The sequence below is a fragment of the Delphinapterus leucas genome, chromosome X, assembly GCF_059928025.1.
Source record: "Delphinapterus leucas isolate spDelLeu-1000000601 "Yukka" chromosome X, BTC_Dleu_Yukka2, whole genome shotgun sequence".
Classification (NCBI taxonomy): Eukaryota; Metazoa; Chordata; class Mammalia; order Artiodactyla; family Monodontidae; genus Delphinapterus; species Delphinapterus leucas.
The window spans coordinates 21659849-21684252 of NC_143150.1; the positions used below are offsets into that span (position 1 = coordinate 21659849).

Genomic DNA, 24404 nt, shown 5'->3' on the forward strand with positions numbered 1-24404 from the left:
AGAACTGTTCTACTCTAAAAGAGACTGCAGAGACCTCACCAAATGTACTGCATGAACCCAGATCGGATCTTGGCTTTACAAAAGCTATGAAAGAAATTATTGGGACAACTGGAGAAATCTGAATACCGAGTAGCTAGTTTTCTTAGGTGTCATAATGGCACTGTGCTGATATAGAAGTTGTTCTTTTTCTTAAGAGAGGCAGGCCAAAGTATTCACTGGTGAAGTGACACATCACCACTTAATTTCAAATGGTATAGCAAAAAAAAAAAGTATATGTCAGTATATGTGTATAAGGCATGTGGGTGTTGTTCACTGTACTGTTCTTTCAATTCTTCTGCACATTTGCCATTTTCATAATAAAAGTTGGGAAAAAGAAAGCTGGGAAATGGTGTCTGGGATGGAGGCAAGGGGTAGGGAAAAGAAAGGGAGACTACTTCATTTAGAACATATTCTAAAAGGTGAAATAATACATTCAAAAGATAGGAATATGGTGGTAGAAGAAAAAATAAGTATCATGAAAAATAACAGAATGTCAGGATATGAATTTCTGAAAAAAAAAATGGTTGTCTCTCAACCAGGGCTAATACACTCAGTCATGAGGGCTCTAGGGAAACAAGCATAATTCCAAGAAAGAATGCTGGGACTGAACTCAAGGGTTTTAATCTGCCATCTGAGTCATCGCTAAAACAATTCCATGGCAACAGAACAGATCACACTCTGACAAGCCAGCAGCCTGCCCGCCGGTCTAGCCCTCCCCGCTAGATGATACAATCACTGCTCCGGCTAGGCCAAAAGGATCAATGTGAATACTAATGGTAATGATAACATAGGGCTGTCACGCCATCTAATTTTCTTTGGTAAAAGACCAAGAGTATACTTTCATAGCCCAAAGAGGTCTGCACACAAATCCAACAATATTTTCACTTAGAAGAAAGGTTCTTAACAGAATGAACTTGTTACTAAATTAATTTTCGTTCCTGAAGATAATAAGCATTTCCTCCATAAGGACATTGATATTATAGCTTGGTGTCGGAGAAGAGAAATCCTCCTCCTTTCTTTTCTTGAGTGAGTCACATTAAACTTGTATCAAACTTCAGTGCATATTATAATCATCCAGGATGCTGATAAAATGCAGATCTCCAGGTCTCGCACCCTGAGATTCTGATTCCGTTGCCAGAGGTGAGCGGGGGGAGGGGCCTGCACTTGTGTAAGGACCCCTGGGGGTTCTGAGGCAGGTACTCTGAGGTTCACTTATGGCCTGGGCTCCAACAAGCAGCTGAGTCTGACTTGGATTAGATATGATGATATAGTGAGGGGCTGTGGACTGGAAGTCAGAAAATCTGGGCGACAGATTTGTCACTAATTTATTCCACTTTGGGCAAGTTATTGTCTCTGTGCCTCAGTTTTCTCATATATTTAATGAGGATAATACCACACCCCCCCACCCCGTTACTGGACCTCACATACATGCTAATTTATACAAAAATGACTTGAAAGTATGAAGAGCATAACAAGTAAGCATATCTTTAAATCTCAAAGTTATAAATCTTTGAGAAGGGAGGCTTTAATCTAATTCAGTGAACTTCATATTATCTCATATTCCTGACAAGAGCCAATTACATATTACCTTCTCCTCTTTCCTTTTAGGCTTAATCCAATGAAAGGCGTGTTAAAGTGACATTCTTATTCTTATTTATCACTTGCCATCCACCCCCCACTTCCCCTGCCAGCCCTGACAAAAGAGGAAGCACAGAGAGAAGGAGGACATCAGTTAAGCACTGCGAAAATTCTATCTAAAGGAGATGCATGTCTTAGGATGCCTCTTACCAAGTCTATGAGTTTGGTAACAGGAACTTCTCGGATTGGTCTTTTCATTCGGCACAAAGCCTCTAAGGATGTACCAAAACAACTTGGGAAGTAATTTCCACTGATGGTCAAGAAGTAATCTTTGCCTCGATCCAGGTGAAGGACAAGAATATCTTCAATCTTATCTTCCCCTGAGTTCAGGATGGTCACAGAGTCTTTACTGACATACACATCAAGGGAAATGTCCACAGTCTCATCTGAAATGTAAGAGATGGTACATGATAACAGAAACTTCCAGTGGAAAAGCAAAAAGGGGATGAGAACCAACAGAAGAAGTGCCCTCTAAAAAAATCATTAAGTGATGAAGGAGAGATGGGACACACGGAAGAGGGAGGAGCCCCAATACAACGACAGTGGAGGTGAGAGACGTATGGTTAGAAAACAAGAAGTTAATCAAAGGGAGGGGATGGCAGTCATGAGGGGATGGTACATCACGAGCAGCAGAGACAATGGTAAAGGGAAAACTCACTTGGCTCCAAGTAGCCCTCACAAGGTTCAGCCCGAAGCCATGGCTTGCAGTACTGGCTGTCATTAAGCTTAGGGATGAAAGAAAAATGGCAGGGAACCTGTCCATTGTTGCTGATCTGGAACTTCTCCTTTTGTAGTTGCCGAAACTTCACATTCTCAAACACAAACTGGGGAATAACAGACAGACACAAACATGCATCACTAGTAGGGGAAGAAAGTCAGTTGGATTATTCCATAGAGAATATGAATAAAGAATGAGGTCATTATTAACCATTATTAACTGCCGGATGCACTCGCCAAGCGAGCCAGCTACCCACTGTCCCCTCTCACAACAGCAGAGAAGGAGCCAGGCAGCTCTTGCTACTTCTCTAGGCTACTCTGATTGTTCCTGGGATCCTAAGAGTATAACCCCACCTGGGGTCGGGGCATGCATCCCATGACCAGGTCCTGGTTCCTGAGATATGAATTGGCCAGCAACTCTGAAATATTAAATAAGAGCAGCTGACATCTGAGGGCTTACTTTGTGCCCGGCGCTGTTTTAAGGGCTTTGCATGTATTAACTCGGGTAATCCTCACAACCTCCTCTTTATCCAAAAAAGGAAACTGTGGCTCTGAGAGGGTAAGACGCTCGCCCACGGCCACACGTCTACTAGATGGCAGTGCTGGGACCAAAGTGGAGGCAGTCTGCCTTCAGCTCACACAGTCTTCATGACTTTGCAGTGTTGCCTTCTCCTAGTTACATGGTTTCCCCTGTGTGACCACGATGGGCAGCAGATGGGCAGCCGTGTGTGCTTCCTCACCTCCCTCCGGCTGAGTTCTAAGGAAGGAAGGAAGTCATTTTCCATTCTGTCCATGATGCGTACAATATCTTCAAACACTTTCCGGTACCTCCGTTCATCCACAACCTTCACCTGAAAGAAAATGAACCCTCTTTTCAGTCTTACATGCGTGTAGCTCATCTTCCTTTAAGATTACCTAACAGTTTAAAACCGGTCATTATAGCAACCATTTCAAATAAACTGTGGTGCAAACAACATCCTCAAACACTTTCTGAAATCTCGCTCCATCCACAACTTTTACCTGAGAAAAACAGACATATCCTTATTTTAGTCTTATGTACTCTCAACTTATATATCTCTAAGAGTCTAACGATCTTTAAAAAGGCCACTAAAAGAAACATAAATTATGGGATCACACACCGTAAGGTAAAGGTAAGGTTAATTGGTTAACTTCTTGGAAAAGTTAAACCTCTGTGCTACGAAACTTGGCAATAATAAATATTTGGGAAGAATATTTTCTTGCTCCATTGTTAAGTAATTTGGTGGTGGAGAAAATGTGACGATTGTGCTAAAACTTATTTCCTGCACTATACAAACTGATAGTGTCAAAACATACCTATCACATTTTCTAATAATGATCATAAAGTGCTAAAACAGCAGAAAAAATGACTAAAGCATTTAACTCTATTAGCTGTTATGCACAATGCCAAGAATCATAATACCAATATAATATCAATGCTCAGATTATATGATGATAAAAGTATGTTAGTAAATAGACCCTATGGCCATTTTAGAAAACGGCCGATACAAAATGTCCCAGATCAGAGTAAAAGCATGACGATAAACAAATCATCTTGCCTAATAGATCGAAAAAACTCCCATCTGACACAGCACTTTCGGCTTCCTGACACAGCTGTGCTTTTTTTTTACTATTAAAACTTTATACAAATCGATGCCCAAAACAAACATAATTAACATACCATTTTCACTTATTAAGGCCCCAGTTTCTTTTTAGAATAGAAAACTTCACAAACTCAATTTTTAAAAAAAGATTGATGTATGCAGTAGAGGCTGTAAAGAAAGTGTGGAAAATAAGAACATCAAAGCTGAGTCTCAAAGACTGTGGAGGTTTTTACATATCTGAACCATAATGATTAGAGAACTTAGGAGTAAGCAATCATTAGTGTCACCAGGGTGCCTACTACAGTGTTACATTAAGAGGAATTTTATACTTATTAAATTCTTTTTCAACATTTTGCAACTTCAAAAAATATTTATTTATTTATTTTGGCCGTACCGCACAGCATGTGGGATCTTAGTTCCCCGACCAGGGATCGAACCTGCGCCCCTGCATTGGAGGCGTGGCATATTAACCACTGGACCACCAGGTAAGTCCTTTTGCAACTTTTTATTTCAAAAAGTATTTTACATATGTCATCTTATTTTCACAACAACCTGTGAGGCTACCAAAGCAAGGATTATTCTTCTCACAGTTGAGAATATCAAGGTACAAAAAGATCAACTAAGTTGCTCACTGCCACAGTTAATAGCAGAGGTGATATCTGGACCTCTAGCATAAGACCCTTTCCAAAATACTGGATGTGTGACAGGACCAACTTGGGTATGTCTTTTTTTTGAGGCAGGGGTAGGTCTTAAAAACACAAATGCCTCAGCTCACTGATAGCAATCTCCAGGGGGCGGGGTCCATGCTTTTGAAGCTCTTTAGGCAATTCCGATGTCCACCAAAGTCTAAGAACCAATGCAACAGATCCCATTACCAAGTGCAGGGGTGGGAACAACATCTCAGCTTAATCTCAGCCAGCCCACAGCAAGTCTTCTGAAATTAATTGGCCCCTGAGTACTTGGTCCCTTTGTTAACAGTCACTGATGTGAATGGTGGTAAGAAATACAATGTGGTTCTTAAAGCCTCTAATCATAGTGTGCCCAAGAGTCCAAAGTATGGGGTGGTTACCCAATAAAATCAAAGCTCTTCTCAGTGGGTTATCATGATCATAACCCTTAATGCTCAGTAAGGATAATGAAGGGGAAAATGTTACCACAGAATGTCACCACTTGATACATCCACTTTAGAAAAGGAAATTACCAATAAAATTAGGAATTAAGAAATATGTACAATGAGCTAGATCTTTATGTAATAACACGGATAGCTCTCCAAGATACACCACTGAATTAAAAAAAAAAGTTGCAGACCAACACATACAGTATGAGACCATTTATGATATATACACACCAACAAACAAAACACCACCATACTGTGTATGGGTAAACAGAAACGGTCTAGAACTGTGCTATCCAATATTATAGCCAGTAGCCACATAAGGACATTTAAATTTAAATTACTTCAAATTAAATAAAATTGGAAGTTCATTTCTCTCAGTCACACTTCAAGTGATCAATAGCTGCCTGCAGGTAATAGCTACTGGATGGGACAGGGCAGATCTAGAACATTTCCATCATCACAGAGAATCTATTGGACAGTGCTGGTCTAGAAAGAAACAAATTCATAAGGGTAGTTGGCCGGGCTAGGGAGTGGGGTTTAGCGCAAAAGTGGGAGTGGGGGATAGAAGAGGCACTGAAGACCTTCAGCCTTATCTGTGAATTTTGCTTACTTCTATTTTTATTTTAAAGAGAAAACACATTTTAATTCCTGTGTGATTTAAAAAGTATTAAAGACTAGAAAGGTAGACCTTTATTAAAGATACACAAAAATACACAGAAAGCATGGAAAAATTGTAAATATCCTGCTGGGAGCTCTGAATTAATATGTATGGAGTATTACAAATATTCTGAGGTTCTGAAAAGAAATACAAACAGAAAAGCTAAGCATAGCTGATGAAACCAAAAAGGTTAGTGTCTGGGGGAAAGACATCCTTTTAAAAATGGATTAAGAGAACTCAAATGAAGAAAACAGGGCAGTCCACAAGCACAAGCTAGAAATTAGGTGGGTTAAAAGTAGTATCTGGGCTTCCCTGGTGGCGCAGTGGTTGAGAGTCCACCTGCCGACGCAGGGGACATGGGCTCGTGCCCCGGTCCAGGAAGATCCCACATGCCACGGAGCGGCTGGGCCCGTGAGCCATGACCGCTGAGCCTGCGCGTCCAGAGCCTGTGCTCCGCAACGGGAGAGGCCGCAGCGGTGAGAGGCCCGCGTACCGCAAAAAAAAAAAAAAAGAATAAAAAGAAAAAAGTAGTATCTGAAGGTATATCTAGTCAGTAAGTTCTCTGGAACTCTGCAGGCATTGTGGGGGTAGGAGAAAGAACATCTATAAGTTTGGGAATTAAACAGGCTTAAGAGACTTGAATCTCAGCTCTCCTTCTAACTGCATGCTCTTAAAGAAGTTTATTTAAACTCACTGGTTCTCCACTTGCTCATCTGTTAAATGAGAAATATTTAACTCAAAGCACTGCTGTGAGGAGTAAATGAGATGGGTGTAAATTGCCTAGTACAGTCTCTGGCACGTACTAGCTGCTTTTTGAGGAACACATACTATTATTATTCATTATTATTTTAAAATTTCAAAGTGGATAAAGTCAAGTCATGATTGCCTCAATAAAATTTAGAATCTATTCTAAGATGAAGAACAAATTTTGTACATAAAGGAAATGCCCCAAAGTCATTCCCCTTTAAGACAGGAGCAGGATAAGACATATTGGTGAGAACCTATCTCAGAAGCCAAAATAATCAACATACACCCAGAGGAAAGAAATCTACCCTACTGTGCTCTTCGCATGTCTTACCTCATTAATCCTCTTAAGTAGGTACCATTGTTATTCCCATTTTATAGAGGAGGAAACTGAGGCAGAGGGATGTTACATAAATTTTCCATTGTTATAGTTAGAAAGTGGTTGAGCTGGGAGGCAAATTTAAGCAGTCTAGCTATAACGTCCATTCTATCAAGCACTGCCCAATATAGATTCTGCCAGATTACATGACTGTAGGTCTGGAAAAACTGCAAGAAATAATCTAAATGTACTAGCTGTAATAAAGTAAGTCAACATGATCCCAAGATATAACTTGCATACTAATAACACACAGCTAGAAAACAAAAACTTTACTCACAACAGAGACAAAAAATTAAACAACTGGCCATTAATCCAGCCCAGGATGCAACAGAGTTAAAGAGAAATTTCAAACCTGTGCTCCTGGATGGGAAGACTTCACTATCTTAGTTAGTAGAACTAACAATATGCCTCTTAACATTATATACAGATTATGTTGTATTCTGACCGGTCTGTGCCTTTGTTCCTGCTGTCCCCAGCCCTCTACCTGGAACCTCTCTCCTGGTGCTTCCACTCCTTACTATTTTATCTGATGAGGACCTACTCATCCTTTAAAACCTAGCTTTGAACTCTTCTTTATGTATAATGACTTTAGGAGGTGAAGGGTGCTACCCAGCCATTATGCAGCATGAGAAACATCTGTGTCACTAAAAGGCCATGTGGACAGCATTTAGGAGGGTCAAGGGCACTAACTTCTCAATGCTGCAAATGATTATTTGGTTATGAAAACATTTATGGCTCACTGAATTACTGATCCGTTCTGAGTCTAAATAACGCTCTAAGAATAGATACTTAACACACAAACAACTGCATGAACAAACAAGTGTTTACCCCAATGTGGAAGAGGGCGCTAACAGGCTTGTGGTCACTGGTTTTCAGTTCCATGTGACTCCGGTAATGAAGCTGATTAACGTTAATTCCTCTCCAGAGAATTCGGTCACACCAGGCTGGAACCCGACATTTCCCACTGCAAAAAAAATAAGGAATTAGAATAACATACCACACAAGAACGGAATACCTACCACACTGGTTCAGACCTGAGTTAGGCCCTCTTGTTATCTGCTTCTCCTTCCCTAACGACTCCAGCTATTATCTTCCCTACTATATTGCAAGCTTTGTGAAGGGACTGTGTCTGCTTGTTTGTCACTGCATTCTCAGCCCCCAGCACAGTATCTGATGTAAAGTAGGTGCTCAATGAATAGTTATCTAATGAATGAATAAACGGTGCTCCTAAGATTAGGATTATATCTTCAATAATGTTGCCCCAGGGGAAAACAGAATAGCACCTTCTTAAAATACCCTCAGAAGGACAAGATTATATTCAGAACACTTCCTCTTCATTTGCTCTATCAACAGCAATGATGCTTCACAACAGATAGACAACTAATAAAATCTAAAAATCCAATCCTATATTCCTAGACTGGGCTTAATCACTGGAGATGGGTAATAGTAGAGATTTCTTTAAACCTGTACTTTTATGGATAAGTCGAGCTTTTTCTAATAAAGATGAACTAACACCTAAGCATGCAAGTCTGAACAAATAACAGCCCATAAGAATACCAAGGGGAGGGAAAAAGCCTATTCATCCTTCTATTAAAATAAGCAACACCTGTACACCTGATCCAGACGGTGACACAAATAAAGTTCTTATCAGTAGCTCTTCAGTTGACTCTCAAGTCAGGTGAGTGGAATAAACAAGGCAATGTGCACAAGATCTGTCAGAGTCACTTTTCACTTGCTGAGCAGCTCCCTCGGAGGATGGGACAGGCTCCTCCCCACCCCACCCTGGCGCTCTCTGAGTCTAAAGAAGCTGACTATGCCCAGGCATTCTTTTCTTCTTTCAAACTTCTGGGCTCAGCCAGGTAGGAAACCATAGGAAACGAAGAAATAGTAGGTAGGAGACAAACAGTCACCAGGCACATACTGACAGGGGCACTTTACTAGGGGTGATTGAGAAATCAACAGGCCCCCTAGACAGTGATTCTCAGCTTTCTCCAGCAGTCGTGGAGGTCAGGCCCAGGCACTGGTATTTTTAAAAGTCCGGCAAAAGAGTCTAATGTGAACTCAGGATCGAGAACCACTGTGCTGGAAGAACCTTTCATGGCTCTTTGTTTTCACCTCTGGTATCCTGAGTTAAAGAGTTGAAAAAGAGTTTGGGAAAAGAGCCAGAACAGGGCAACAGGTAAGGAAATAGGGGTAAGATCAGAAGGGCAAAAATCTAAGAAATAAGTCTGCTGAGGTGAGAGAAATAAGGCATCACAGGCAGCTCGTAAAACTTCAACAGCCTGACAGAGCAGTTCACACTCTCCTAAGGTGAGCTCACCTGTGAGCATACACAAATTGAAACCTCTTCTGTAATAGCACTGAGCCATTAGGTTTTTCTATCTGTTTCTGGCAAGAACTAAAAATTTCCCAGCCCTTCATCAATTCAGAGAGACAGAAATAAGATCAGGGCTTAACCTATTCCATGAGGAGGTTCTTGTTTTTTTACCTGGAATCCCATCGGTCTGTTTTAGAATCATACTTATACGTGGGGATAAACTTGATTTCCCCTTCCATGAAGTCAGCAAAAGCTTTTTTCTGTGTGCGCTGAATATTTAGCTAGAGATAGAAAAACATATCATATAAGCAGGGTAACACCATCTTAACAGAAGTGATAATTGGGTTGATCAGCCATTTCTAAGTGTCTAAGTTCTGTATCTTTTGCAACTGTCGGAGCACATACATAAAATTTCTGTGCCTTATGAATTAAATTTTGACATTCCAACAGCATCTAAGCTCACCCACAGACAGGATGCTCATATGAGCATGTCACTAATTTTTTATTGCTAATGGTGGTCAGGGTAAAATGGAAAAATGAAACCTGAATAATCATAAGTTCCCTGATGTTAGCACAGATTTTTTTAAATTTATTAAAGTATAGTTGATTTACAATGTTGTGCTAATTTCTGCTGTACAGCAAAGTGACTCAATTATACATATCTATGTACTCTTTTCCATTATGGCTTATCACAGGATACTGAATAGAGTTCTCTGTGCTATACAGTAGGACCTTGTTGTTTATCCATCCTATATATATAACAGTTTGGGCACAGTTTTAATTTTTTAAAAAAGCACACAAATTTTGATTGGATAATTCCAAAAGCCAAATTCAGTGAACAGTTATATTGGGTTGGCCAGAAAGTTCATCCAGGTTTTTCTGTAACAGCTTGTGGAAAACCCGAACGAACTTTTCGGCCAAGCCAATAGATTGTTTTGAAAGTTACCCTCACTCAAATATTTTACCAGAATTACATAAGATTCAGAACTTATTCCAATTGTACCCCCTTTGGAGGCAGGACAGAGGAAGAAACGCAAAGTTAGCCAGCCAACCTCAATGTGAAGGTAGACACAGCCAAGAAAGGCTCACTGTAAAAACCATTCTGCTGCAAAACACCGGAATTTTGACTATGACTGAAGGTCAAAAGTCTCACGTTAGGATTTAAAGACATTCAAATCAAGTTGAAACATTTTCTTCCCTCAGTAAGAAGCATTCACTTTTAGCAGCCAGAATCCATATGCTAAAGTAAAAATTCAAGTCCTGTGCCAGGCTCCAAGGCAAATTTACAGAAAACTAGGTTCCTCAATATCGTTTTATATAAATGTTACCATATCAGTGCTTCTCACACAGGTTTTAACATCTATAAACTAGCAAGCCCCAACTTCTCAATCAGTTCCCATTAGACCACAGTCTGCTATTTTCCCCAAACTTCTCTTCTGTGCCTCCCAATCCCCTCACAGGGCCTCCCTCTTTTACCTCCAAGCTGTTGCTGAGCCTGCCAAGTAATCATAGAGCAGCTTTCCCTGTTTCATCTGCCAAACCACATCAACATAGCTGAAGGCCCACTTCCTCCAGGAAGTGTTCTCCAATTAACCCCACCCATTCTCCAACTCATTTATACAAATCTCTGAAATCCCTTCTTGGTAAAGACTTAATGAATAAATGTTATATTGACTTTTTATCACTAACGTTATCTCTTCTCCTCCCATCCAAGCACTTAATAAAAGCACTACAAACCTTGTGTGTACTCACTGCACCACTAGTCACAATGTTTTCCCCAGACAGTGAGACCTTTCCATCTACTTCTAGAGTAAGACACAAGTCCCATGGGTCTAACTCATAAACCTAACAATTTTATCTGCTGTCTAGGAAAGTACCTTTTAAAATAAAATTTGATTACCTGGTCCAATTTCAAGAGTCTCTGAAGGTCATTCTTATTAATAAGACTCTTCACTTCATTGGCATCAGGCATGCAAAGTCTGTAGTTCAAATCTCCCAACCAGATGACAACACTGAGGATAAAGAAATACATGAACAGAAATAGCAGCAATGAGCATAAAAATCAATCAGAGGAGAATGGAGAGAAGGAAAATGGGGAGGTTATTGGTAAGCATTCATTTATCACTATCTGACTAGGGGTTTAAGATATAACTATCCTTTGGGGGCGAGTACTATCAACATCTGAGAGGGGTGAGGGATTACAAAATAGGCAGGAGGACGGGCCTGCACACATGAGGAACAAAGACAGGGAAATACGGTGTATGTGTGGGACTCAGAAACCAAGGAGTTAACTCCTTGAGAGAAGCATGTAGTTTATTTGCTGGACTAGCTTCAAAATTTCACCTGGCTACTTGCCAGGTCTCTAGGGGAAGAGAATCTGAACGTTTTCTGCCTCTCTGAGCCCTGATGTTCTGCAGGCTCTCCACTTGGGTCCGCATGGTCTGAATGACAGCTTTCTTGGGCAGGGCCCACTAGCAAATGTAGGTCCAGGGCTTTCTGCTGCAGCCAGTCTGTCTACCCCTGCCCCAGAACCGCAGTCCAAGTCCCAGGCAGGCTCAGGCTCCCAACCACAGCAACAGACCCCCAGGTGTGCTGAGAGCCGCCCAGGGGAGACCCTGAAATTCCCACACCAAAATGGGTTCTCTTGTGAGTTATCTCAAGTTCCAAATGGATCTCTTTGCCAATCTTTAAGGTCCTGGGTAAATAAATTTATGGAATTTCGGGGTAATTTTATGATTACTGATGTCAAGGCCTTGTTTTACCACTGTGAAACAGAATTCTATATGATCCTAATTGTTGAGACAATATGGAAAGAGGCCAACATCACCACCTTTCCCTACTCTTTCCTCAATTACCCCACTCTCTACTGATCCTAATACCCCCAAATTGTCTTTTGTTTTCCTACTAATTCACATCTCAAACCACTATTCCAAATCTCATCACCCTCTCAGAATTTCAATTACTACTATTCATTTCCCTACAACTAACCATTTTCTACTAACAATCCATTCCTCAACTGATTTTTGTTTCTATCCTTATTAAGTCCCATTCTTCACTAACCTTTCACATTATCCATTGGTGTCTTTAAATCTCCACAGCCCCTTTTCTTAATGATTCACAGCCAGTAAAAAGAATAATGTAGATCTATATTTACTGGCTTGGAAAGAGATTCACAATAAATAGGATAATACAGTCCTATATAATGAGTATGTGTGTGTTTGTGTGTGCATAGAGAAAAGTCTACAATAGCACTATTCAGAACAGATAGGGACTTCCCTGGTGGGGCAGTGGTTAAGAATCTGCCTGCCAATGGAGGGGACTCGGGTTCGATCCCTGGTCCGGGAAGATCCCACATGCCGCGGAGCAACTAAGCCTGTGCGCCACAACTACTGAGCCTGCGCTCTAGAGCCTGCAAGCCACAACTACTGAGCCTACGTGCCACAACTACTGAAGCCTGTGTGCCTAAAGCCCGTGCTCTGCAACAAAAGAAGCCACCGCAATGAGAAGCCCGTGCACCACAATGAAGAGTAGCCTCTGCTCGCCGCAACTAGAGAAAGCCTGTATGCAGCAACGAAGACCCAACACAGCCAAAAATAAAACTAAATTAAATAATTAATTTAAAAAAAAACAGAAGACATAGGACGCACATAAGAAATGTAATTTTCAATTGTCTAGTAGCTGAATATAAAAAGTAAAAGAAACAAATGAAAATAACTTTAACAACAAATTCCAGGGCTTCCCTGGTGGCACAGTGGTTTAGAATCCACCTGCCAATGAAGGGGACACGGGTTCAAGCCCTGGTCCAGGAAGATCCCACATGCTGCAGAGCAACTAAGCCCGTGTGTCACAACTACTGAGCCTGCGCTCTAGAGCCTGTGAGCCACAACTACTGAGCCCGTGTGCCACAACTACTGAGGCTCGCACGCCTAGAGCCCGTGCTCCGCAACAAGAGAAGCCACCACAATGAGAAGCCCATGTGCCACAACGAAGAGTAGCCCCCGCTCGTCGCAACTAGAGAAAGCCCGTGCACAGCAATGAAGACCCAACTCAGCCAAAAATAAATAAAAAAAAACAAAAAAACCCCAATGCCCTCTTTAAAAAAAACCCAAATCCCATTTAACTCAATATATGCAAACTTTTGTTATTTCAACATGTAATCAATACTTAAAAAGTTGAGATATTTTACATTTTTTCCCTACTAAGTTCAGTGTATATGCTCACAGCACATCTCAATTTGGACTAGCTACTTTCAAGTGCCCAACAGCCACCTATGGCTACTGGCTGTCATAATGGACAGCACAGATCTGGAAGGATACACACTGAATTGTCCACAGTGTTTTTCTTCGGAAGGAGGGACTGGCTGGGGAGAGCAGAGGTAAGAAATGAGGGATTTTTTACTTTTACCTTTTATTACATTCACAATGAACATTTCTATTTTATAATAAAAAATAATAAAAACTGATGTCAACTGACAGACCCCCCTCTACCATTACTCTAGATGCCCACTAACAGAACTAACCTTTCCTCTGATAGCAAATCTAATTCCTCTGACTCAATGCATCTGCTATTCCTCACACCCGCCCCCTTCTTCGTGACCCCAATCCCTAAACAATAATCTCTTCACTCTTCACATTTCTATAGCTTCTCACCACGTTTAGTCTCTTCTCACCTCCACTATTCAAAGGCTAAGGAAGACTTAACCACTCACTCATGTTTCATGATGTTCAGCTGTGGGAGGGTCTGATTTGGGACCACAAAACTCATTCGTGCGCAGATGTCCTTATAATCCTGATTCCTTCTCTCAAAGTCCTCCACGTGGGCAGCCAAGTGGGAATTGACAACGCAAAAGGTAGTGTTGTGAAATACAAATCTCACAGCTACCCCACCTTTGTTTCCCTGTTAGCAAGAGTAATTATCCACAGTTAGTACAAAGATGCAACTAGCACCTGAACTTCACATGGACATAAATCATAATTGAGCTCATTTCCAAAGTAACTCACCATCTTCCCCATGATTCCAGTCCCAACTGTTTCTGTAGCAACATCACGGATATATCGCCACTGGTCCTTTCTGGCAAATATCAGGAGCATCATCCCAACGAGGCGGACCAGTTGAACCTATGAGTTGCAGGGAATTAGAAGAGGTTCATGTTAATACCACTCTTTGCCACATATCGAATTCCCACAACTAATTTTCCACCAAGAAGATATAACCATGCCCTAATCTGAATCCAAATCCTCTAATTTCCCAGTGGGCCTCATAAACAGAAAACAAAATTTCTCTGGGAAAGCTTTAATCTGGCTCTGACCAGTAGGAGTTAAAAGTCTTTGGAGACAACGAGTACACTCAGCTCTAGATTCATTATTTTAATCACTTTTTAGCCTACCGTGAGTAGGCAGCATTAAAAATTCGAATAATAATGACAAAGCCTCTATCCCAGCTTGTTCCTTTTGCCTCTTCTTCCCAGTTTCTGATTTACAATTTCCTAAGAAATTAAAATGTATAACAATCCTTTTTACTTTTAAGTCTGTGAACTAGAAATATGTCTGAAATGTGTATTAGTCTATATGAGAGGAATAACATCTTCAGGAGTCTTATCACCTATATCAGCTGTTAGAAGATGCAGATGAAAATTACTTAGACAAATGACTCCTTTTAAAGGGCTTGGTATGGTAGCCCCATAATTAAAATAACTCTTCTGGTAGCCTCTACCATGTGCCTTCTAGAGACCAACAAATTGGCCCACCTTGCTAAAGTCAACTCTATTCTTGACTTACAACCAAATTTCGAGCTCATTGAAATTCCACAACGCTCCTATTCTTGCTCCAATTCCAAAGCTTGCCCTATGCACCCACATGCTTCAAACTGCTTTTCTGTAAAGCATCTAGCTCTGACCATGTCAGCGAACAATTCCAATCTTGAACTCTCACTGCAAAAATCACTTACCTTATGTGTCATCATTTGAGTTAATTACTGCTATGAGGACAATAAAATTCTTCTTTTCTCCTAAAAACTACCTAAGCAATGAAACTATAAGATCGGGAAACTTAGGGAATTTTTTTTCTAGGAAATAGGAATAAAAAGGATTAGTCTGCCCTATTCCAGTATTACACATGGGGAAGAATTCAATTAAACCACTCTTTTGGAACAAGCTATAGATAACAGAGTAACTTCTAGTGAGTTTTATTTAGTTGTATACTAAAAAAGATAATTCAATGCGGCTTACTTTCTTATACTTGGCTTTGGAATGCAAACCCCTCTCCACAGCCAAGGACCACTCTTGTTCCTTCACAGATTCAAAGTAGAAAAAGGCTTCTGTGCTCAAGTCCAGCTCTTGGAATCTGAGAAAACAAGAGGATGTCGTATCTACACACATCCCATAATTATCTCTGACTACCTCCTGTCCCATTTTCTGAGACATTAGATGAAACAATGCGGAAAAGATAAATTTTAGAGAACTGCTCTATTGACTCAGGTGATCAGTAAGGACAAGTAGTTTTCTTTTCAAAAGACTCCCCGCCACAGGTATATGCACAGGCTATGCAAAACACAAACAAAAAAACCTCCATAAGGGATAACAGTAGAGCTTTGCTTATATATCCTAGAAATAGTCACTGTTAGAATTAACCTCAAATCTCAGTTTCTATGAAGTATATAGTTTTCTATGGGTTTTGAGAGGATTAGATGCTTCCTTACACCAATTTAGGTATCTTTTCCTTTATGATCTCACAAATTTGACCCACAAGTTAACTCTCACATATAGTCTACAGTAGGTTTTTACAAATGGTGGGGGAAAAAAAAGCAAAATGTCACATCAACTAACACCAAACATACAGCCAAAATGAAATTCCAGACGCGCATTTTACCCAATGCAGTAGATATCAGGAGGATTCGGATCACAGTTCAGCCAAGGTTCTAGCCCACTATCTGGAGACTGGCCATTCACGTTCCATGTTCCAACAAAGAATCTAATACATGATACCAAAAAATAATTTAAAAACAAAGGTCAAGTGTGGATGGTCACAATAAGCAACATAATTTCTCAAACTGTTTTGCCACACACACACACAAAACCCTCTTGCGTGTAGGAGACAAAGGCAGTGGGCTTATTCTCTCCAAATTTTACATCAGGTAAACCTACAGAAAGGAACCAAGTCTCTATTTAAAAGACACAAATTTAATTGCTCTACCACATTTCCTTTCTATTACATTCCATCCAAACTCATATCTGAAGGGAGAGCTTGTGGATGGGAAAGAGGTATCTTCATGCTATAAGGATGTCTAACATGGATAACTATTCCATAAGGAGTTGTAGTTAAATCCAAAAACTCACTTCCCGAAGGATTACAAGGACATCTGTGTAGGAAATTCTGTTGAGACAGATATAGTATTAAGGGGGAAAGCAGAAGGGAAAACTCATGACTGTCTTAACTGTTTACATACAAATATAAGCATCACGGGAAATCTGAAGATCTGGAGGTTTCAGCATAGGGATATAGTCATGACTGAATTAGAATAAATGAGGCATAATGGGATAGCAGATGGGACTGGAATCTTGGACTAAAAGGGTACATGCTCTTCGAAAATAACAAAGAAAAGCGTTGCTGCTTTGAACATCGGGATACACGACACACACCACACGTAGTGAGTCCAGAAAAGAGGATATCACCAAGATGAAATGAAAAATATAATAGAGGAAAGAATCGAAGATAGACCTCCCAATCAAGATGCTTGGGTGAAACTTCCTTCAGTTAACTTCCCAAAGTAGGTAAATTAAAGTCTAGTGGTAATGGCGGACTTAATTTTCCAATATTGGCAAGAAGAAATTCAGCAGGTCAGATAGATAAACACACTTGCTTATGGAATGTACTAGGAGACAATTCTCTAGTACTTGTGAGCTTGACTTGGTTCTCTAAGAGTGGATAGAAAGGTTAGTAGAGGTGGTATCATTAGGGAAATTGTAGCACTTGCATTATTTTGGATATGTATGTTATTGACCAGCATAAAGACAGGAGCTTGAATCAGCTCACCATTCTTTTCTTTATGCTTTTATTCTGAATTAAGCTAATTAAACTAATACCTTAAATACCCAAAGACCATTTTTTCCTATATGTACTAACGTTTAGCCTCAGTAAGTAGAAGAGAGACTAACCTGAAAGTCTGAATGTTGACATATTCTTTCTCTCGCTTTGCCAGGATGTGTTTGATGAGACCCTCCCGCTGCCCAGACTGGGTGTTTGGTACAAAGAGCTTCCGCATGGTATTGGTCACTTTGGGCTGTTCCTTGTTAGAAGCTTCCTTTTCACGTGGAAGCCTAGCAAATAAATGAGGAATTCAAAAGTGAGATTGCCTTAAACAATTCCCATGTGTGTCTCACACGTGGGAAATCTGTTTCAACATAGGACTTACATTCTATTCACTGAAGACGGTCGGGGTGGCGGTTCCCGATGAACCCCTGTAGGCTGATTCTGCAAATTTATTTTCTTGTCCAAATTCAAAGATGAAAAATTATCCTCAAATCCAAGAAGCCCTGAAGGACACAGAACCCAGAGTGGAAGGGGGGAGAGATAACATCCAATTTATCCAGGATTGATAGGACTTTGCTTTGATCAGCGGTTTTGGTTTGATCACTATTTGCTCAGTGGCGTTACCAAACAGAAAGGTATAAGAGTAGTGATAACGTAGATTGGGGGAAGAAACACATCTGTCCCTGAAGCACTGACATATTAACTAGAATGACAGTAAGTTACGTTAACTTGGAATGTGAATAATAAGAGCTAGTCTTTATAGAAGACTTTTAGCACAATGCCTGGTTGATAGTAAGGAGCTATATCATTATCTCACTTAATTGTCACAAAGACCTCATGAGGTAGGTGCTATTAAAAATCTTCCTATGTTACAGAAAAAGAAACAGAAGCTCAGAGTTGTCAAAGTAATTGGACCAAGGTCATGTAACTAGTAAGTCAGAGAACGGGGATTCAAACCCAGGTAGTCTGGCTCCAGAGCCTGCACTTTTTACCCCTCTGCTAAGCTGGCACTGAAAGAGCTAATGTGCCACAGAAAGGATCAGGAGTGAACGTGAGTCAGTGGGTACGGACTTGATAAAACCACTCCATAGGAGAAGGTATCTGACACTGACATTAATCCACATTATCTTATCTGCCCAGATAAAATCTATTGACTCTGCAATAATCATGGCAACCAGGGAAAAAAAGAATCTTTTCAGTACCTGAAAAAACAGAAGAGTTGTCCTCAGTGTCTAATTTCTGGTACCAGCTGGATGAGTCCTTCTGCTCTGGAACAAGAAGTTGTGACTGCGCTGGAGAGATAAGGGTCATAGTCAGAATGGAATGACTATTCCATTGAATGGAATATACCATAACCAAAGGCCATTCACTCAGCACTCAAGTGCAGGGGCCAGCGCCATTCTTGAATACAAAGGAAGAGACTAAGAAAATGAGGGCAGCTCTGGGATCATCTGGGACCAGAGGAGGATTACAGTCTGCAGTAAGCTGTCCAAGGAATGAAACTGAAGATTCTGGAAATTGACTCAGTGTCCTTAAAGCTGAATAGACTTATTCCCTAACCTATCCCTGGGGCCATCCCTGAAGAAAAAAAAAAATCGCCTATCAAGGCTCTAGGGGTGAGGTACTTTGCTAATGGCCACTTGCCTCTGTACAGCATGTCCCATGCAAGTAGTAGAAAGAAAACTGCTGAGGCTTGAGTTACCTTCCTGAGCAGCAAGGACCTCTGAGAGGAACTTCAGACAGCGTTCCTCATCAGGGATTTCAAAGCGGCGCTCTCTGGTCCAGTCCCCCTGAATCCGAATTTTGCAGCCACCTAAAAAGAATGGAAATCCATGTACATATAGCTATGGAAAATAATGTTTTCTTGGGATATTTTCAACTTACCAATTTAATAGGAGAAGGTCCAGATTGCAAATATTCCAGACCTCTAACGTGTGAAGCATGCCTATAAGATCAAGGGATTGGGTGTGGTGGTGGTGCTGGGGGTGATGCACAGAGGAAAATCTAATGAAGGCTGATAAACTGTGTAAATGAGCAGCCCAATATAGTGATATGATATGTACTGAAATCACAGTTTCCTACTTTCTGATATATTGCTCAAATGTCACTGTAGGAACCTCCAAAATCTAGCAGAAGATCAATTCCTCAACCACCCTCCTCCCATCTCCTAGCTGGAAATTCCTACCACTTCAAATCCAAATCATATAGTAAGAGTCTCTGAAGAGTGAAGGGAAAAAAGGAAATATGATGGTTTGTTCCTAGGTACAGACTGTACCCAGGCAATTGAACTTATAAGCTAATTAAAAAAGAAAAGCATAATGGGATTGGTTTGAATTATTCTGAAAAGAAGCATCTATACCTCATTTACCTCAAGTGAAAAATGTATGTCTTGAATAAACTCATAAAAACAATATAATGACCCATGTCCAGGAGTGGTCTGGTTCAAGTACAGTCAGTTGGAAAACAGTATAATTAGAAGCAAAGTTATCTGGGACTTTAGTTTCTTATGTATATAACATACTGTCTCCCTTTTCTAATGCCCTCTATTTACCATCAATTGTCTGGATATGGTGACCCAGGAAACCCATGTCCTTGTTTACATTCTTATTTTAGCTGATTTATTACATTTATTGCTTTCTCATGGCCCTGGAAACTATAAGCTCCTTAAGGGCAAGAGGCAGGCTGCACATACCGGTTATCCAACACAACACTCTCAATGGTCTCCCGGGGTTGTTTGGGACGGAGGGGCTTCTCAGGACTCCAGACTTCGAAAGCTAAGACTGGGAAAGTCCCAGGCAAACTGGGCTCATCGGTCACTTTATTGATAACAATGACGTCAGACTTCACAGACAGAAGGCATTTAATGACTACCAAGCTGGACTCTTTCACACTTGTAAATAACAAAGAGGTGAGAAAATAAAATGAAAATCCTAGTTTCTTATGGTAGAAATCCACTTCTGAACCTTTGACTCTCTCTTTCTTTGCATTTCTTTAAGTTTCTGTATTCACAGATATTTAGTGATCAGAAGAAAAGAGATAAACATAGAGGAAAAAAATGAAAAAGAAGGCACCCAAGAGGACCGCCAATAAGAAAATTAACGGGGGTGCCACTGTAAGGTGGAGAAAAAAAGAGGGGGCATGAATAAGGACTGTCAATTAGAGCAGCCTTGAAGATACGATGGGAAAACCTCCTTCAGGGCACAAGTAGTCCTCTCTTTCTCAGATAATTTATATTAAAAGTAGAAAAAAATTAAAAAAGAGCAGTTCCTACCTGATATAGACTTAGAGCAAGAACACACATTCTCTCTGTCCCACAATCCTTGAAGATATATTTTAGCAAATATAAAAAATAAACTGACCCATTTAACGGACAAAAGATTCCAGAAATTGCTTTACAAAGTAACACTAGATGCTCTCTCACCATGTTGCATGGGAAACAGGACAAATTACCCCCACCACCCAACCTTCTACTCTCCTCCCTTCCAGCCCCTCTGGCCTCTTTGTGATCAGCAAACACTCCTCTATCTTCAATTTCTCCTCTGAATACTCCCTGCATCTCTCAGTAGTTCTCAACTAAGCATGCATTAGAATTACCAGAGGCGCTTTTAGGAAATACTGACACTTGGGGCCCCATCCCAGGCCAAGAAAACAGAATCTCTGGGGGTGAAGCCCAGGCACTGGGAGTTTCTAAAACACTCCTCCAGGTGCTCTAGTGTATCCAGACTGAAAATCAGAGTCACCTGCAAACTGGCTGGGCCCTGAGACTAGCTCCCGCTGCGGCCCTCTGAACTAGAGGCTATTTATAGCCTTTCACACCCTATGTAATTTAAGACTGATGTCCTTATTTGTCCTAATGCCATCTCCAGACCATTCCCTCTCCTCCTCCCTCATGAAAAATCCCTTCTCCTTTGAGGCTCACCCACTGGGCTATGCCAGCTTCTTCCCTTCCCTCCTCCATGGAATCATGTACCAACTTCCCAGAAACTTCCAAATCCAGGCCTGATTAAGACTTCCTCTCCACTCACAGCCCTGCTTTAACTTTGCGTCCCTGAAAAATTAGCACAGAAAGCTCAGTCAACACCTTCAACTTCCTCATCTAACGACCTCGCCCCTCCACCTCAGCCACCTACTCCCTCAGTCCCTACTGGGGCTGCCTCAGTTCTACCCTGGACCTTTCATCACAGAAACACCATCACCTCATAAATCTCTAATTCAAATATCCCACTCTGAACTGTTACTCCTTCCAGCTTACCTGCTCTTATGGGGACCTCCAGCGCACTGATCCCTCCACTTTCTCAGTATCCATTCACTTCCTCCTGCTTTCACTTCCCTTTTTATCAAACAGATGCCATCATTTCACTCTGTTGCAAAAACCCAGAGCTGCCTTACCACTCTCACTCTGTTTTGGCTAACACCTATCTGGCTAACTCCCAACCCTCAGAAATCAAACTAACTGCCTTCTCTGTACTTACGTCTGAGGGAGTAAAACCACCCACCCACACACGCACGCACGCACATGCACACACACACACATACGCACACACACACACACACGCACACATACACACACACACACGCACACGCACACACATGCATACACACACACACACACACACAGCCCATTATAAATTGACTGCTAATCTCAACGGGGCCCTATATGATAGGAAGCAATCTAAGTTTCCATAGTCCACTTGTCTCCCACTACTATTTGGAACCACTATTCACACCTTCTCATTTATCCTCAATCTTTGGATCCCCCTCTTCTCAAGCTCTCTTCTTCATACTTTATGGGCTTTACCTCATACCTCAGAGGAAACGGAAGCCATCACATGGAAACCTACCTGTATCTGTACTCATCTTCTCCTTTCTCTTCTGATGCACAAAGGAGGAGTCCTCCTATCAAAGGCCATCTTCTTTTTGAATTTTCTCTAGACACCTCCCCCAAGTAGCTTTAACCTCTTCCTCACACAGGCTCCTTCTCATCAGCATTAAAATAAATCATGTTCTAAATCCTCCTCATTTAAAAAACAAAAAACCTTCCTGGACCCCATATCTTCCTCCAACTCCGGTCCACCTCTACATTCCCCCTTTGCAGTCAAGCTTTAAAAGACACACAGTTGCTACCTGCTCACCTGCCATTTCTCTCTTTAATCCACTCCAATATGACTTTGGCTCCCACCACCCCTCTGAAATTGCTTTGTTAAGGTCACCAATAATCTCCATATTGCTAAATCCAATGGATACTCTTCAGTCATCTTATCAGACCTAGCCTCAGAAATCAACACTTGACCCCTCCTTGAAATAGTCTCTTCCAAAGGCTTCTATGACACCATGCTCATCTAGTTTATCTCTCTCTTTGGTCACTAATTTTAAGTGCCCTTTGAAGCATCTCCTCCTCTATATGAACTTTAAAAAGTAGAGTGAGTTCAATCTTAAACCTTTTTCTCACTGTGTATCAGCACTGTCCAATAGGACTTTCTGTGATGATGGACGTGTTCTTTAACTGCACTGTCCAATATGGTAACCAATGACCCCATGTGGCTAAGGAGTACTTGAAATGTGACTAGTGCTGAGGAACTGAGAAACTGATTTTCTAATTTCGTTCTAACTAATTTAAATAGGCACACACGACTAGTGGCTATGGTATCTGAGAGCACAGCTCTATATACAGTCACATCATCTCTCATGGTTTCAAATACCCTCTATGTGCTAGAGAACCAGACTTTACTTCTGAGCTTCAGATGCATACATTCAACTGCCAATTTATCACCTACACTCAGATGTCTCAAAGAAATCTCAAAGTAAACATAGCTAAAACTGAGTTTGTGACCCCTACCCCAGGAAAACTCATTCCTCCTGCAATGTTCTTATTTCTGCAAATGGTACCACCATCCACATTCATGCCAGAAATCTCGAATTCATCCTTGACACTTCAGCTCACCCCTACACCCACACCAACCTCTGTTGATTTAACCTCCAAAAACATTTATCAGATCTGTCCACTTCTCTCCATTCTTACTCTCTAGCTTAAACTACTGAAGGAGGCTCCTAACTGGCACCCAAACACAGGCATAAAATCCTTCATATTCTTTCAATTTTTAAAAATCTGTAAATCCAGATTCCTTATCATGGCTTACAAGACCCTACTGGATCTGGTCCTAGCCTGTCCTACCTTGGTGCCTGAGCCTTATTTCAGGCATCCTGGCCTTCTTTCATTTCAAAGAAAGTGTCAAGCTACTTCCCAAATTGGGGCCTTTTCACATGCAGTTCCTTTTACCTGGAATACTCTTCCCCATTTTCACCTGTCTCTTACTTATCCCCTCTGGTCTCAATTTAAATGTCACTTCTTCAAAGAGGCCTTCCCTGAGTATTCTGCCTAATTTAGTTAGCACTCTTATAAACTCTCTGTATTTCTCCTTGATAGCATTTATCAAAAACTGCAATTATGGGGAATTCCCTGGCAGTCCAATGATTAGGATCCTGGGCTTCCACTGCAGAGGGCCTGGGTTTGATCCCTGGTCAGGAAACTGAAATCCCACAAACCACGCGGTGTGGCCAAAAAAAACCCCACCAAAACAAACCAAAAAAACCCCCCTGCAATTATACGACTATACCTTCTCAGTTTAAATTCCGTTTCCTTCACTAAGTTTCATGAAGTACCATGCCTATATTGCTTTCTGCTATATCCCCAGAACACAGCGCCTGGCACATGAAAGGTATTCACATGTTTATGGAACGCATTAATGGATTACAGGCATCTACGTGACACTAGCATCAAACAGCACAGAAGCAAGAACCAAGGCTGGAGGAGCAACCTTACCTATGCTGCTCTCTACTGATTGTGCAGCGCTTAGAAGAGCGCCTGGCAAATAGAAGGCACTCGACAATCATTTGTTGAATAATGAATAAAAGAGGGTTTAATATTAGGGAATTAGTGTAATACAGTCCATCAATAAGTCAAATAAGGAAGAACAATATAACCATCTCTATAAATACAAAAGACGTTTGATAAAATTCAATATACATTCACCATTTCAAAAACCACACAAACTTGAAATAAATGCAGTTTCTTAACATGGTTTTAAAAAACCCTATCAAATCAACAGGCAACAACATCCTCAACAGTGAAGCACCACTTGAGGCATT

The 24404-nt window shown here is 41.0% G+C and overlaps 1 protein-coding gene across 2 annotated transcripts in view; it reads right to left on the reverse strand.

Annotated features, from left to right (window-relative positions):
• Positions 1-24404, reverse strand: part of OCRL (OCRL inositol polyphosphate-5-phosphatase) — a 56625-nt gene that overhangs the window by 15425 nt on the left and 16796 nt on the right. For both annotated transcript variants that reach the window (XM_022561516.3, XM_089904100.1), the window contains exons 5-18: positions 18961-19071; positions 18461-18550; positions 17641-17761; positions 17384-17545; positions 16098-16199; positions 15458-15572; positions 14232-14348; positions 13940-14127; positions 11132-11243; positions 9403-9512; positions 7743-7878; positions 3135-3245; positions 2336-2501; positions 1828-2063 (exon numbers count right to left, since the gene is read on the reverse strand). In XM_022561516.3, the coding sequence (XP_022417224.2) occupies positions 1828-2063; positions 2336-2501; positions 3135-3245; positions 7743-7878; positions 9403-9512; positions 11132-11243; positions 13940-14127; positions 14232-14348; positions 15458-15572; positions 16098-16199; positions 17384-17545; positions 17641-17761; positions 18461-18550; positions 18961-19071 (1877 nt within the window). The remainder of the gene's footprint in view (positions 1-1827; positions 2064-2335; positions 2502-3134; positions 3246-7742; positions 7879-9402; positions 9513-11131; positions 11244-13939; positions 14128-14231; positions 14349-15457; positions 15573-16097; positions 16200-17383; positions 17546-17640; positions 17762-18460; positions 18551-18960; positions 19072-24404) is intronic.